Source organism: Musca vetustissima, unplaced genomic scaffold (genome assembly GCF_032173495.1).
Source record: "Musca vetustissima isolate MV318-11 ecotype Yass unplaced genomic scaffold, APGP_CSIRO_Mvet_v1 utg79270, whole genome shotgun sequence".
In the NCBI taxonomy this organism is placed as follows: Eukaryota; Metazoa; Arthropoda; class Insecta; order Diptera; family Muscidae; genus Musca; species Musca vetustissima.
In genome coordinates this window covers 21,481-36,877 of record NW_026888161.1, presented here as the reverse complement: position 1 = coordinate 36,877, position 15,397 = coordinate 21,481, and the positions used below count along the sequence as shown (strand labels likewise).

The 15,397-nt window shown below is 37.5% G+C and overlaps 2 protein-coding genes across 2 annotated transcripts; both read right to left on the bottom strand.

Annotated features, from left to right (window-relative positions):
• Positions 1-42: 42 nt before the first annotated feature.
• Positions 43-1,026, bottom strand: LOC133335990 (uncharacterized). The gene is made up of 2 exons (XM_061544282.1): positions 702-1,026; positions 43-638 (listed from the first exon to the last, which is right to left on the bottom strand). The coding sequence occupies exons 1-2, from the start codon at positions 1,024-1,026 to the stop codon at positions 43-45; spliced, it is 921 nt and encodes a 306-aa protein (XP_061400266.1).
• Positions 1,027-1,073: 47 nt separating this feature from the next.
• On the bottom strand, positions 1,074-6,176 carry LOC133335989 (ELAV-like protein 2). The gene is made up of 7 exons (XM_061544281.1): positions 5,969-6,176; positions 5,680-5,783; positions 3,450-3,603; positions 2,204-2,221; positions 1,641-1,917; positions 1,392-1,569; positions 1,074-1,320 (listed from the first exon to the last, which is right to left on the bottom strand). The coding sequence occupies exons 1-7, from the start codon at positions 6,048-6,050 to the stop codon at positions 1,159-1,161; spliced, it is 975 nt and encodes a 324-aa protein (XP_061400265.1). The 5' UTR covers positions 6,051-6,176; the 3' UTR covers positions 1,074-1,158.
• Between the last annotated feature and the right edge of the window lie 9,221 nt (positions 6,177-15,397).

The window sequence follows — 15,397 nt, the reverse complement described above, 5'->3', positions numbered from 1 at the left end:
CCAATCCGCAATTTCGATTCAAACGCGTTAAATTACTTTCGTTTAGAAAAACCAATTTGAAAATGGCAAAAATGATGACAACGAATTCTTGGCAGCATTCGATGAGGCAGCCGCAGCAGCAGCAGCCGCCGCAGCTGCCGATGTTGATGCAGCTGCTGCACCCAAAGAGGGATTATTAAATGCGGCTGCTGCTGCAGCCGCCTGTGAACTGGAAGCTGAGCCCGCACCAAATGGCTGATGATGCTGATGTTGTTGAGCCAAACTGGTGAAAAGTTGAGCAAACTCTTGTTGCATATGGAGGCGTTGTTGTAAGAGTTCATAATGATTTTGTGGTTTGTTGTAGACAAATTTACTCGAAGTCTTAATCATAGATGATGTGGAATTTGTTGTTGTCTGTATGGAGGAGGATGTGGCATTACTACTTGTATTTGTAGTTGTGTTGGTTGTGGTATTCGAGGAACCCGATACAGATGCGACTGTTATTGTGGACGTATTATTTGTGAATGAAGTAGAGGAGGAGGAAGAAAGATTAGATGAACGTTGTTGGGATGATGATGCCGATGATGATAACAATAAGGATGTTGATTGTGTTTGGTTAGTTTTTAGATTATTTGTTTGGTGGTGTGGTTGTTCGGAATCTTGTTTCGTTTTTTTGTTATTCATACATTGATTGCTGTTGTTGTTGTTATTCTGGTTGTTACTTGTTACGGTTAATTTGGAAAGGTTGTTGATGTTGGTGCTTAATGTCGTTGTGGTTGTTGTCATTGTTGTTGTACATGATGATTGTGTTGTGGAGCAGCTTAAAATAGCAGTAGTTGTGGTCGTCGTTGATGATGACGACGCATCTTTTGTTGTTGTTGTTGCCTTAACATCATTATTACTTTTACCGGTGGTTAGTAAATTGCCGCAAATATTCTTATTTATCCATGTTTTATTTACCGATGCTGGATGGACAAGTGATGCCGTGGATAAGGAGGAAGTTGCCTTATTAATGGTGGCGCTGCTGGTGGCATTGAGATTTGCCATCAAATGATGATGATGATGGTGATGATTATTGCCAGCAAAAGGATGATTGGGATGGTTTTGGTGGTGATGATGTTGTTGTAGGTGGTGGTGGTGATGATGATGGTTAACAACAGCAGTCAATTTTGTTAATAATTACGTTTGTTTAGTTTTATTTGTCTTAAAGCTGACTTGTAATACACGATTGCCCAATGTATAGCCATTCAAGGATTGTATGGCCAATACGGCCTCTTCGTAATTGGTCATGGTAACAAAACCAAAACCTTTGCATTTATTTGTTTGCAAGTCACGTATAACCTGGAAGGAAACAAAAAAACAAAGAAATATACAGGATATCACTAAGGCAGGTGGAAATTTTTTCTCCTCACCTTTACTGATTGTACAGCACCAAATGGACCAAATAGCTGCCACAAGACATTCTCCTCGGTTTCTTGGGCCAAATTATAAACAAAAATACACCAACCAGAACCATTGATGGGGTTGCCGGGTAACATGGAATTGGCCAATAGATCACCAGTCAAAGGCGAATAACGGGAAATGACAGAGCTGGAAAATAAAACAAAAGGAATGAAAAATAACTACTTTTCTTTAAAAATAAAATGTATTCATAAGCATACCTATAACGTCCTGCAGCTGTGGGATGTATGGCGGCTGCAGCGGCCGCAGCAGCAGCTCCAGCAGCCGCTGCTGCCGGAAAACCGCGAGTCCTTGGATTTTGTGGTGTCAAATAAGCAGTTAACGGCTGGAAGGCCTTGTTGTTACTTGGATTGTTGGCAAATTTCACCACAATCGGTTCAGTGGCATTCTTGGGTATGGTGCCATTTAAGGCTTTTATGGCCTGATCGGCTTCGTGACGCTGATCGAAACGTATAAAGCCCACGCCCTTTGAGAGACCTTGAAAATTAAAAAATAAAAGTAACAGTTTTTAAATAAATCATAAATATTTTCCAAAGAACAAAACAAAATGTAATGTTATGTAAATGTTTATGTATTAGCTTGGCGACTGGTTTTATGTTCGTTTATTTTAATTTTTTTATTAGGAGCATTTCTAAGCGTTCTGAAACTTTAAAATGATTTACGAAAATATATGAAATGATAAAACAAAATTGAAATGATGATTAACACAACAAACAGAAATTATTATATGAAAATAATAATAATAATAAAAACAACAACATACCCTGGTCAATAGGCCCGCCTAATAAGGACGACGAGAGTGTTTAGTGTTGTGTAGGGGAAAAAATTATAAAAATATTTATAAAATAATTACTTAAAATAACCATAAACAAAAGTAAATTAAAACTATTGTAAAATTAAATAAAAAAGTAATTTAATTTGTGTTTACCATAAAGTTCAGTTTGAAGACAAAACATTTTTATGTTCTTCTGATGTATAGGAGAGGAGAATTTCGTGTGCCAAATTTCGTTCCAAATCGGGTCAGATTTATATATAGCACCCATATAAATTTAAGGTAAGTGGCATAGGGTTCTGAATTAGGTCTAGACTGATGTGTGCTAAGTTTCGTGAAAATCGGTTGAGATTTAGATTTAGTTCCCATATATAGCTAGCCGGCAGCATGGGGCTCTGACAAAGAGCACCAAGTGACCTCTTATAAAGCAATAGGCCAGTCAGTGTAACGCCAGTGTGGATTGCAAATGTAAGTGATACGCAGTCGAAGAATATCCAGAATACTGCCTTGAGAACTGCAACAGGGTGTCTCCTCATGACTCTAGTGGACCATCATCATGAGGAGACGAAGATCTTAAACGTCCATCGACACAATTACATGTTGTCGATGCAGTGCTTGCTTGGGTGCTATCGTCAGGAACTCCCCTATCATAGTGCAATATCGTGTGATATTGCAATATCGTGTCAATATCATAATCGGAGACCATCCCGCATCAATCGCAGCAGAGGAGAAGCAGCTGTGCAGACAAACACGAGTTGTTTGGCTCAATTCCTATTGGGCAAGAATTGTCGGCTCGATACCTAACACATGCACCATGTGAACTAGCAGTAACACGACACGTTGCTGCTCTGCAACTGCCACAACAACAACCGCTATCTAAACTACGGACATTTTTTAATTACCCCCTAATATATCAGTTCTGGATGGTACGTCGGATATAAACGCTCCTTAATTTATTTGAGAGCAAATCTCTGGAATGGGTTTATATGTGAACTGTGCCCCTCTTTGGGGTCAATTTTTTGTATCTGTATGTTCGTGTTATCTTACGTTATTATGTTCTTTGTTTAAAAATATTGTCGACTCATTTTTATTCAGTTTAAAATGATTTTCACTTCCCTGAAACTACGGTTTTGCAATTGTTTATATATATATATATATATATATATATATATATATATATTTTAGAAAAATTCACTTTTTAAAAATTATAATTTTTTATTTGAATATATTTACTTACCCGTTATATTGTCACATAATATTCTTGAGGTAATTATTTTTCCATATGGACTAAATAATTGTTCCAAATCTGGTTGTGTCATATTTTTGGGAAGACCAGAGACATATAAATTAGCACCTTTAATAGATTCAGAACTAGGACGGGCAATAGATACCTAAAAAAATAAATGAAATTAATTAAAAATTGTTAATAAAAATTGCGTTGATAAAAGGAAATATTAGGTCACTAATATACAAAAGTCGTAGACTTGGAATAATTTTTGGAGACCAGGCCCAAGAACAATCGTGAATATTAATATATTTAAATTATCAAGATTCTCCTGTATCGGATTGTAATAATCGGAAATGATTCCATATGTATGGAGGTCTTTGATTATCATTGCTCATTTTTTAAATACAAGGAAATGTTCAAAATCTCAGATGGGCATTAATGTAAACAATATATATTTTGGGTATATATTGCCAATTCTTTAACATAGCTGAAGCGGAGGTTAACACCTTTATAACTCAGAATTACTTAAGTATATGAAAAAAGTGAATAGTTTTGGGTTAATTGATCGGTCGTTGCAAACTGTTCATGATATTGACCTCCAAACGTTACACTTTAATGTAAAAAAATGTGTAAAAACAGGTTGAGGCGAACCAGTTTTTTTATGTTCTCTATCGATTTGTGATTAAGCCACTCATTTGACTGTATTCGTGTAAAAGTAAAACTAGAAGCCAACAAAATGGGGACTACGCCTCTAATGTATCATTTTTCAAAATTTTAACTGCATCTACCTTTAAATGATGCTAGCTTTAATTCGCAAACAGGAATTTGTAAAAATCGATTAATCGAATCTGCGTAATTTGATATGTATTTTGTGTATGTAGTATGCACAGCTTCAGAGTAATACTCATCCGAAGTTGAGAATTTTGTGCGATCAAATTTCTAAAAAACCTTGTTTTCGGGCCACATTTTTAGATCTGTCAACTGAATGATATGGGTTCCCGCGATCAAAAAGTTTTTTTACGTTTCGGATGATATAAAATCTTCTTCGTGAAAATCCATCTGCTAGAACGGCGGGAACTGGCCTTCCAAAAACACGAAATTTGGCAAAAAATGTTTTTGAAAATATCGCGGATTTATTTGCGTTTTCTGTGGATTATTTCCGCTTCAATAAATGACCTCATAGGGATTTTGATCTTTTTCGAAAAGAGAACTTTATAAACTTCAGCCGAAAGAGAGATATACCCAATTTATCTCAAAAATAGTGTGAGCTGGCACATCCATGGTTCTTAATGGACCACATTGAAATCAGTATAGATCGATGTATTTTTTTAGGGTGCGCACCGAAATCGGATGCGCGTTAATGGCATATGGAGTTTTCGGAAATTATTCGCGTTTTTCGATTTTTTGGGTACTCCAATGCAACATGTGGCACATCTTAGCCGTCAAATGAAGTTTCGCAAAATATACATGGATTGGAAGATAAACTTCAGTACTTCCTTGAAACCGCATGCGCATCAAACGATTTTGATAATTATGCGATTTAGACGAAATTTAAAATGTATATTTCATAATATAGTTTTATTTTAAGATTTCTACTTGGTACAATCCGCAGGGTGTACTTATACACATGAAGTGATTATTTTCATATATGGCAATTTTTCGGCGATGACATTATTTCTTCGAACCAAAAACAAATATTTTTCCCCAATATCTTGTTTTGTTGTCGGTGTAATTTACAAACCGCAACACGGACTTGTGTGATTTTTATATGATTTGATTCATCATGGTGTTAAGATTATATAGATATTTTTAAATTATTTTATAGGTGTATGTATGTAATTAATATAATGAAAATATTCACGTAATCTCCTATATTTTTCTCATATTTCGCGAAGATGTGCAACTTTTTCACGATTATTATAATATATTAATATTCTTATTTTACGGAGGAAGATATATATCAACGTTTTTGTCAATATAATAAACGGAGTAATTTTAAGATTTTTTTCTTATGCCCTAAATTAAAACCTCGATAACTTTTGCGCGCATCAACCAAAAATTTGATCGCGAACGGTTTCGGAGTCAGAACATTTTTCTCTATATGTGTACCAAAAATCATTGATGTGCCACAAAAACAAAAAAGCTGATTTTTTGAAAATTGAATATTAAAAAATTGGCAATATTGCATATATATATATATATATATATATATTAGACCAATTGATATACTTATACTTACTTTGATAGTTTTATTTTGTAAACGTAAACCGTTTAATGATGATATGGCCTTTTCAGCATCTTCTTGCTTTACATAATTGACAAAACCATAACCCAAACTTTGACCTAAAATATTGAAAAATGATAAAATAAGAGAATATTAATTTTTTATAAAATAAGCATAAAATATATAGAATAATATTTTCAAATAGATATTTTTATGATTAAAAGCTCTTAAATTAAAAATTATGAATCCTTCATATTGATTCAATTAATTAATATAATTCATACGCCGATGTTTCATTGCTTACCTGTCACTTTATCTCTGATCAATTTACACGATTCCACTTCACCGAAACTAACAAACAATGCTCGAATATCTTCCTGAGACATTGTCTGTGGCAAATAGTTAACGATCAAATTCGTTTTTGGATCATTGTCGGTAGCGTTGTTGTTGTTATTATTGTTGTTGGTGTTGGCATTGTTGTTATTGTTATTGGTTGCATTTGGATTGTTGTTATTCGTAGTGTTGGTGTTGGTGGTGGTGCTACTATTGGCATTTGTGGCACTTTGTGCCAATGTGGCACCAGCACCACCATTTTGCTGTTGCTGCTGCTGTTGTTGTTGACCCTCAACCATGATGTTGCTGCTATTGGTATTATTACCAGTGGATGAACTGTATTGAAGGGATGTAGAAAGATGATGTTTACAGATTTTTAAGTGAGGTTTTTATTAAAAAATACAAACAATGAAACCGAAAAATTAAAGAGAAAATAATTTAAACAAAAAAGAGCCGAAAAATTAAAAATTAATTTAATTAAATTAAATTAATAAAAAGAATAATTTTAAAATATTTATTGGACAATAGTCCAATTCCATATTATAGCAAAAAGTAAAATTAAAGAGCATACAACAAATTAAAAGAAATAAAAATTATTAAAGGATTTCTTGTTTGTTTTTAATAAATCAATAAAATTAAAAGTGTTGAGACTATAACAAACCCTACTACACTTTATATTCAAAATATCCCAAGACTACATTTTTGAAAATCAATGATCAAAAATGCTTCGAAAGGGAAATATAAAAATAATGGGAAACAAATTGGGAAATGCGACGGACAACTAGTCGACTAACAGGCGTACCCCCTCCCCCTAGGGATGTGGATAATCATAATAATCTCAACCCTACCTTCAAAAACAAAAAATAAAATAAAAACGAAATAACTGTTTGACAAGTTAGATGTGGAAACTGAACAAGATGAGGCTGCATCGAAATCATCTGACAGATCGGGAATCCGAAATTAAATACCCAGCTTAAATACCCAGCGCTTAACGTGATTCAGATTAATCTGCATCACTGTAGAGCAGCAGCTGCTGAACTGCTACTCACCCTTTCTTCCTCAAACATCGACGTGGCGCTCATCCTGTACAAAGGTAAGGTGACTGGACTGGGCGACACCAAATACACGCTTTTGTCTACCTCCAATGGAGAGAAGGTGAGAACGTGTATTCTTGCTAAAAAGGAGTTAAATTTAATGCTTCTTTCTAATTTCAGCAATGGAGATATGACGACAGCAAGACTAGACAGAGGTACCACGAAGCCACTGATAGTCTCTGCCGTCTATCTTCCCTATGAAGCTCCTGACCCACCCGGCACTGTTGTATGCCGCCTATTGGAGGAGATGAGCAGAGTTGGTGATATCATCTTGGGATGTGACGCCAACGCACATCACTTCTATTGGGGAAGCAGCAACACAAACACAAGAGGTGAGTCCATCTTCGAGTTTATACTTAGCTATAATCTTAGAATTTGTAATAGAGGCAATACACCAACTTTTGTTAATAGGGTGAGAGGTGAAGTCATCGATATAACCCTCACAAATATGGACGACTCTGGGGTCGTAAACTGGGAGGTGTCTGAGAAATGTTCCTTCTCGGATCATAGACTCATATCCTTCCAGATCCCTACCTCTAGAGCTAAACAGAAACCTTATAGGAATCCTCGGAAGACGAACTGGGACAAATTCAAAGCTAAAACAGCAGCCTCTTTTCGGGATCGTAATGATCTCAAAACGGTTGAGGATGTTGAATTAGCTGTGAAAAATGTCACGGCCACTCTTCTGAAGAGCTATGAGGCATCTTGTCCTCTAACATACCCTGGGAAGAAATCTCAGCCGGTATGGTGGTCACAGGACCTTGCAACCTTTCGGAAGGCTGCAAGGAAAGCTTATAATAGAGCTAGTAAGACAAAGCTCAGTACAGATTGGGATGTCTATAAAAGACAATTCAATAGGTACAAGGGCGAAATCAAGAAAGCTAAACGTGAGTCTTGGGTCTGCTATAGCGAGTCGATCGAAGGAGTCAACGAAGCGACCAGATTCCGCAGAGTACTCTCTAAGGATCCAAAATCCATAGGAAGTATTAAGCGAAGTGATGGAACGTGGACAAACTCTGGTAGTGAGACTCTTGATCTTCTATCATCAACCCACTTTCCTGGTTGTAAGGACTATAGGGAAGATGCGCAGTGTGTGCATCAGCCTACAGTTCGGACGAGGGAAGAGGAGAAGTTGATAGAAGACACTATAAGATACCCAAAAATGATATGGGCGATAAATAGTTTTCAACCCTATAAATCTCCTGGTCCAGATGGTATAATACCGACCATGCTGCAACACGCAGATGAACGAGTAATATCATTTCTGCAGGACATTTTTAGGGCTTGTTTACTTCTGTCGTACATACCAAGTCTATGGAAAGAGGTTACCGTGACCTTCATCCCGAAAGCCGGGAAGCCGAGTCATACGTTACCTAAAGACTATAGACCGATTAGCCTTTCTTCCTTTCTATTAAAAACTTTAGAAAGGTTACTAGACTCAGAAATTAGAAATACCATCGACCGTAATAAACTTAGTAAATCCCAGCATGCCTTCATCAAAGGCAGATCAGTGGATACAGCTCTGCATGAGGTGGTTGGATGTATCGAGAAGAATATGGAGTCCTCTGGCTACACGTTGGCAGCATTCCTCGATATTGAAGGAGCTTTCAACAATGTGAAGCTAGAGGCAATCCATTCTGCTCTTGTAGACATAGGTATCCCCTCACTCCTTACGGAATGGATTGATAGAATGCTGGAAAGCTGAATTATCAACTCATCCTTAGGAGAGAGTTCCGTGAGGAAATCTGTCAACAGAGGCACACCTCAGGGAGGAGTACTTTCCCCCCTTTTGTGGCTTCTGGTGATAAATGAGATACTTATGAAATTCAATCATCTCAGGATAAAGGTTGTAGCCTATGCCGATGATGTAGTCTTTTTGGTTGGGGGTAAGTTTATAACGACAATATCAGACATCCTGGAGGGTGCGCTTTCAACCCTGTCAAATTGGGCTTGCACCAAAGGTCTTGGTGTAAACCCCACTAAAACCGAATTGGTGCTCTTCACTAGGAAATACAAAATTCCTAGTTTCCGCCTGCCATCACTTGGTGGAGTGACTTTAACCCTTTCTGATGAAGCTAAATATCTCGGTACTGTCCTAGACCGCAAGTTACTGTGGAATAGGAATGTCGAGGAACGCTCCAAGAAGGGATTGCTGGCACTCTATTCATGCAAGAACTCCATAGGCAAGATTTGGGGATTGAGACCCGGAATTATACACTGGCTGTATACGACGATCGTCTTACCCATACTTACTTATGGATGTCTTGTCTGGTGGCAGGGGGTGAATAAAAAGAAGCTGCTGGCAAAACTGAGCCTAGTACAGCGATCGGCTTCGATTCTGATCACCGGAGCACTAAGAAGCACACCACAGGCAGCCTTGAATGCAATCTTGAATCTCCAACCTTTGGATATTCTGATCAAATTCCAGGCGGCCAGGTGTGCCCTGAGACTCCGGGAAACAGATGCCTTGAAATCGCTGAACTATGGTCATGCCAGCATTCTAAACATAACGCCAGGTTATGGCCTTTTTAGGGGGGATAGTCATATCAGTGATTATATTCCCCCTCATAGGGACTTTAATGACATAAAAGTTGAATTTCCTAGTAGGGAATCCTGGACTAGTGGCTCCCTACCTCTACCAGGTCTGTCAATCTTCACAGACGGGTCCAAGATGGAGGAAGGCACTGGCGCAGGCGTCTACTGCAGGGAATTAGGTATATATAAACCAGAACTATACATATAAACTCAACAATGATTGTAGCGTCTTTCAAGCAGAGATTCTTGCAATCACGAAAGCGGCCGAGATAGTAAAAGCACTTAATACCGACATTACGGGACCGGTGACTATCTACGTAGGTAGTCAGGCGGCCCTGAAAGCGGTGAAGTCGCATACTATAAACTCGAAAGCAGTTCATGATTGTAAGACCGCTCTGAATGATATACGACAGATAGTTGGGCTATGCTGGGTTCCAGGACATAATGATATTGAAGGGAATGAAATAGCCGACGAGCTTGCTCCAGGGGGTTCGCAGTCGTCCAGTCTTCTGATTGAGAGATCTGTGAAACCCCCTATTAGCTATTTCATTGGCAGAATCCGCGCGTTCCATTGCGAGGTAGTCGGCAACAGATGGCTGAGGGAACCTGCTTGCAGAATCTCTAAATCTATCTGGCCAGAATTCTCTCGTAAAAGAACGTCTTCGCTGCTGGATCACAGCAAGAGGGAGATCAAAATCGTTGTGGGGATCATTACTGGTCACTGCAAAGTTAGATCTCTCACTTCTAAGTGGGACTCCAGTGGAGAGGATTACTGTCGTCTATGTGAGGACGAAGAAGAAGTGGAAACAATTGAGCACATCCTCTGCAAATGTCCATCGCTAATCAGCAGAAGACATAAACAGTTTGGATGAACAGATGAAATTGATAATCTAGTCTTCTTCTCCAAAATAGACCCTAACCAAATTCTAGGCTTTGTCAAAAAATTGACTTGGCTAAAATAATGTGTCTTCCGCTTCCTCTTTCTCACTATTTCTCTCTCTACTCTTCCACTATTTTTTCTTCGTCTCTTTCTAGGTATACCTACAAATAAAGGATGATCACAATGGACATAGTTTCCGAATGGACGGCTGTTATAACAGCCGTACATACCTAACCTAACCTAGGAGGCAATACAGAGTCGAGCTCTGCTACCCAGTGACCGGCGAAAATGGTACGACCGGTAGGTTAAAAACATCACGAATCATTTTCTTAAAGGAGGGGAAATTGTCTTCGTCAGAGGTTGGATAGTTAGTTCACAAGAAACACATTGTTGAAGTCTTGGGTCTGCATAACATGGCACTGCGAGTGAAGAAATGGAATGGCTTCTACAGAGAGGAAAAAGATACACGTAATTTCATTGTGTTAAGACATGTAAAAGTCTTCAATGGCAAGTCTGACCAAGACTAATGATAAGGCGAACTACGTTTGCAAAACCGTCTTCTTTAAAATTGGAAAGGCAAAAGATGGCGAGAACGAAACCACAAAAAACATTGAAAAAGAGACAATAAACAAGAAAAATGAGGGACCTGAGGAGAACATAACCGACTCCCATGAAGACCATTTATTTAGGTAAATTTATGAGAAGTCTATTCCCCCTGTATTCTTGAATTGCATCCTCAACAAGATTAGTGTGAATAAAATTAGATCATATATAATAGGTCTGTTGATTTAGAGGCTATATTTTTACATTTGGATCTCTCTCCTTAATTATACCATTATGTGATGTTTCGGATCTTTGGAAATGATCTTCGTCCCTATTAGTTGTCTATCGAAGTCATGAGGTGTTGCAGTTTTCATGGTAGCACTTATGTTTGCGAACCATACTGTCGTCTTCGCATAGATGTATATTTGTTTTTCTTTTCAAAATAGCTAAATTTTGAGCAAAAACAACTTCGCACGTTGAACATCGTTAAGTTCGACCTAATGTGAAGGTTTTGATTTGACTGAAATAAAAGAAAAATCGAAACTGTAGCAGAGCAGTTGGCTATACCAAAAATCATGTTTTTCGAGGAGGATTACTTGAAAGGGGACAAGATAGTTATTGATGAATATATAAATCTATTGGTCCGGCCTTATCAGACCTAACCATCAGGGACAACGATGAACAAGAAACGATGCAGGGAGGGATTTGAACCTGCCTGTTATGCAGACGGCGTTATACTTCTAAAGGCGAAGAAATGCTAACTCGCTAACTCGTTGAACATCGCTCTCACTTGGGCGGGTCCTTAAAATGTACATATACAAGACGGAGATATGCTTTTTACCAGAAAGACAAAAATAGGACAGTATGAAGAGTTAAATAAAGTCAATATGAAGAGTCAAATAAAGTTATATATTTGTGGAGTCAAACTTAAATGGAAAGACAACATACCGGAAAGAATCGACAACGCACACATATGCTGGTCTTTCTGCAGAAGAACCGTAGGCTCCAAATGGGGTTTTAATGCAAAGATGATACACTGGATCTACAAGAGCGTCATTAGACCAACTCTAACTTACGCGTCTATAGACTGGTGGACAAAAAATGTAATGTAAAAAATCAAGAGAACATATGTGGGGTAATGCGCACAACATCAACTAGGGCTTTGGAGACTATCCAATGGATAACCAAATACAAATCCAATGGATAACCAAATGAAATATGAAGCGGCCGTCGCAGCTTTATGCATTAAGAAGAACATACTCGTTCAAATTCCTTTCAAATTTTGACGAATTTCAACTGGCTGGCAATGGGCATATATTATGTTGAAGACTTAAAGAAGAAGAAAATAAATCGACAAAATGAAAATAGGGAAGATTTTTTCCGATTGGATTTATCCTATGCAGGCCCAGAATAACGTGTTAAAATTTAGAACTGATTGGATTCATAGTTTTTGAGTTATCGTGTCCGCCAATCGTAAATACACTGATTCGAGAAAAACGCATTAAGAGTTGTTGAAATTTTCACATTAGTTTTGAGTCAGGCTGAATACCTGAAATAAGAGTAAAAACTTCATGTGTAACTATGATACCGGGCTGAGAGTCATTGTTTCACAGCCAATCTACTTGCTAGAAGTGCTACCATCCTACCAACAATAGACGTAAATAATGTCTAATCTTGTAGCGCAACATGTCTAGTAGAAATTGGGTGATGGACGAAATAAACCTACAAAATTCTTTGGGGACTGAAAAGAGATACAAAGGAAGATAAGACTAAGCAAACATTAACAAAAATAAAACGAGCAGACTGACAGGTACTCTCACAGGACATTTATACACGATTGGGAACGAGGAAAGCAGCATGTGTAAAACGTGTGGGAAAGACAGCGAAACGCTGGAACACTCCCTATGCCACTGTTCAGCATTTGCAATACATCGTACACAATTCATGGGAAATTACACTATCCACGATCTAAACGGATGGTCTAAAGGACTTCACAATAAAAATTCCAACCTTGGGATGCTTTTTTCCAACTCTCTCTCCTTCCTTCAGAGCACAACAGGCCTTTTACTGCATTCGGGAAAGCACCATGTGTAAAGCGTGTGGGAAAACAGAGGAACGCTGGAACATTTCCTATGCCCAGGTTTTGTGGAATTCTTGGGAAATGACACTATTCTCCAACTAAGAGTATGTGAATGGAAAAGTCTATAGGCTCTCCAACAATTTTTCCTCCCTTCCATTCTCTTTTAATTTTCCTTTTCTTTCAGGGACGATCACAAAGGACAATTGCCACTGAGTAAACGGTGGTAATTAGCAACCGTACATCCCCAACCTAACCTACCTCGACTAGCTTAGTTATATTTGAACTGGCTTAGTCAATCTAGACATGTGTGTCCGTACGACCGCCCGTCTGTCCATATAATTTGTATGGACCAACTGTCAAAAAATGTTGGAGGTAGGGTGGGTTCTGGCCAAAGAAGACCCCAATGATCGGTTAATATTTAGACCAAAAACTTTATTTATGTCTTTTTAATAGTCGCGTTTGAGCCCAAAATAATAACTAGATATTATCATGCGGATCAAATGGACCCCGACTTTTGTGTGAGAAGTGGACGAATTTGCATTATATCTTTGCTCCTGAAGGAGATAGACCCGAGTGGTTAACCTTTAAATTAATACCAATTATATTGTTGTACTCAAATATGGGAGTATTTAAAGGTATTTATGTGTTATTACATTGTTTAGTAATACTATTGCCTCACTCGAGGGCCGAAATGTAGCGCTGAACGAATTGAAATTTTACATAAAGTTCCACATATGACCAAGGACGACGTCTACAATTTTCGTAGATGATCATTAGGCCACACTAATAAGCCGAACATCACAACACATCACATAGTGAGGGGAATGCCTATTTTGATCGGTCAATATTCAGCGAGACAAATCAACTAAGACCTTTCTGTGTAAAATTACAAAAATTTTGGATCTTATGGTGTAAATGTTCACAGCGCGAAAAAAATTCTGAAAATTTGCTAGGGTAAGAAAGAGTAGCTTTTGATCTCTAATCGGTCAAGAGGGTGCCAATATCACGACATATTGCCCAAGCACGGAATATAGATAAGTATAAGAAAGTTGGTGTTATGTGTCAGTTGTGTAGGGTTTCGGCCCCCCTCAGACTATACTGCATCGCTCACTGGTTGACATATATGGATATAGAAGTGAAAATATGTGGATGTTTTTATACCCTTCACCACACTGTGGTACATGGTATTTGTCTTTGTGCATATGTTTGTAACAGGCAAAAGAAAACGAGATAGACACATGGTTCCTTTTGAGAAAATGCATAGAATCACTTTTTGTGAACAAAGTACAGGTCGCATTTATGATCCGATTGCAGAAAATCAGATGTAGATATAGCTCCCATATATAGGTTCGTCCGATTTTTTTGTGAATGATACACCAAACTCCCAATATTTGTCCGATGGGGACAAAAATTTGCACAGAGTACTGAATTGAGTCTAGATTGGAATATCCAAAGTTTTGTTAAAATCGGTTCAGATTTAGATATGGCTCCCATATATAGTTTCGTCCGATTTTATGTGAATAATGCACCAAACTTCGAATATTTGTACGATTGGGACAAAATTCTGCACAGAGTACTGTATTAGGTCCAGACTGATGTCTGCGAAGTTTTGTTAAAATCGGTTTAGATTTAGATATAGCTCTCATATATAGTTTCGTCCAAAGAATCCAAGTCTGCCCGTTTGACATGCAATTTTCATTGATTTTAGAATAGTATGGTTTTTTTCAGTTGGTTCAAATATCTATCAAGATAGCACATTTAGTTTCGCCCGAGTCCATCTCAATGGTCCTCCAACGATTCTATATATGTTCTATCTACAGGATGGCGAAGGGTATCATATAGTCGGCCCCGTCCGACTTTTGATCTTTCCTTACTGGTTAATATATTGTTGCAGGTAGGGTATGTATTGTCTCTTTTTAAAATAAAGAAAAAATAATAACAAAAAATTAAAATGAAATAAAAACAAAAACATTTTCTTACGGGAAAAATTAACGCGTTATTTAAATTGGTAGTTTTTTGTTTTGCTATTTTTTAAATTCAATATAATACTGTCTGTTTGTTTGTTGGTTGATTTGTTTTTTTGATACGACGTTACGTATACCAAAAAATAATATTGTATAAAATTGTATTTATTTACAAAATTTAACTAATAAAAATTAATTGAATAAAATGAGCTGAAATTAAACAAGAAAAGAAAAAAGAAGAACAAAAAGAGGTATAGTTAAAACCAGATTGCAAGTTATATTGCTTATTGAAAGTACTTACCTC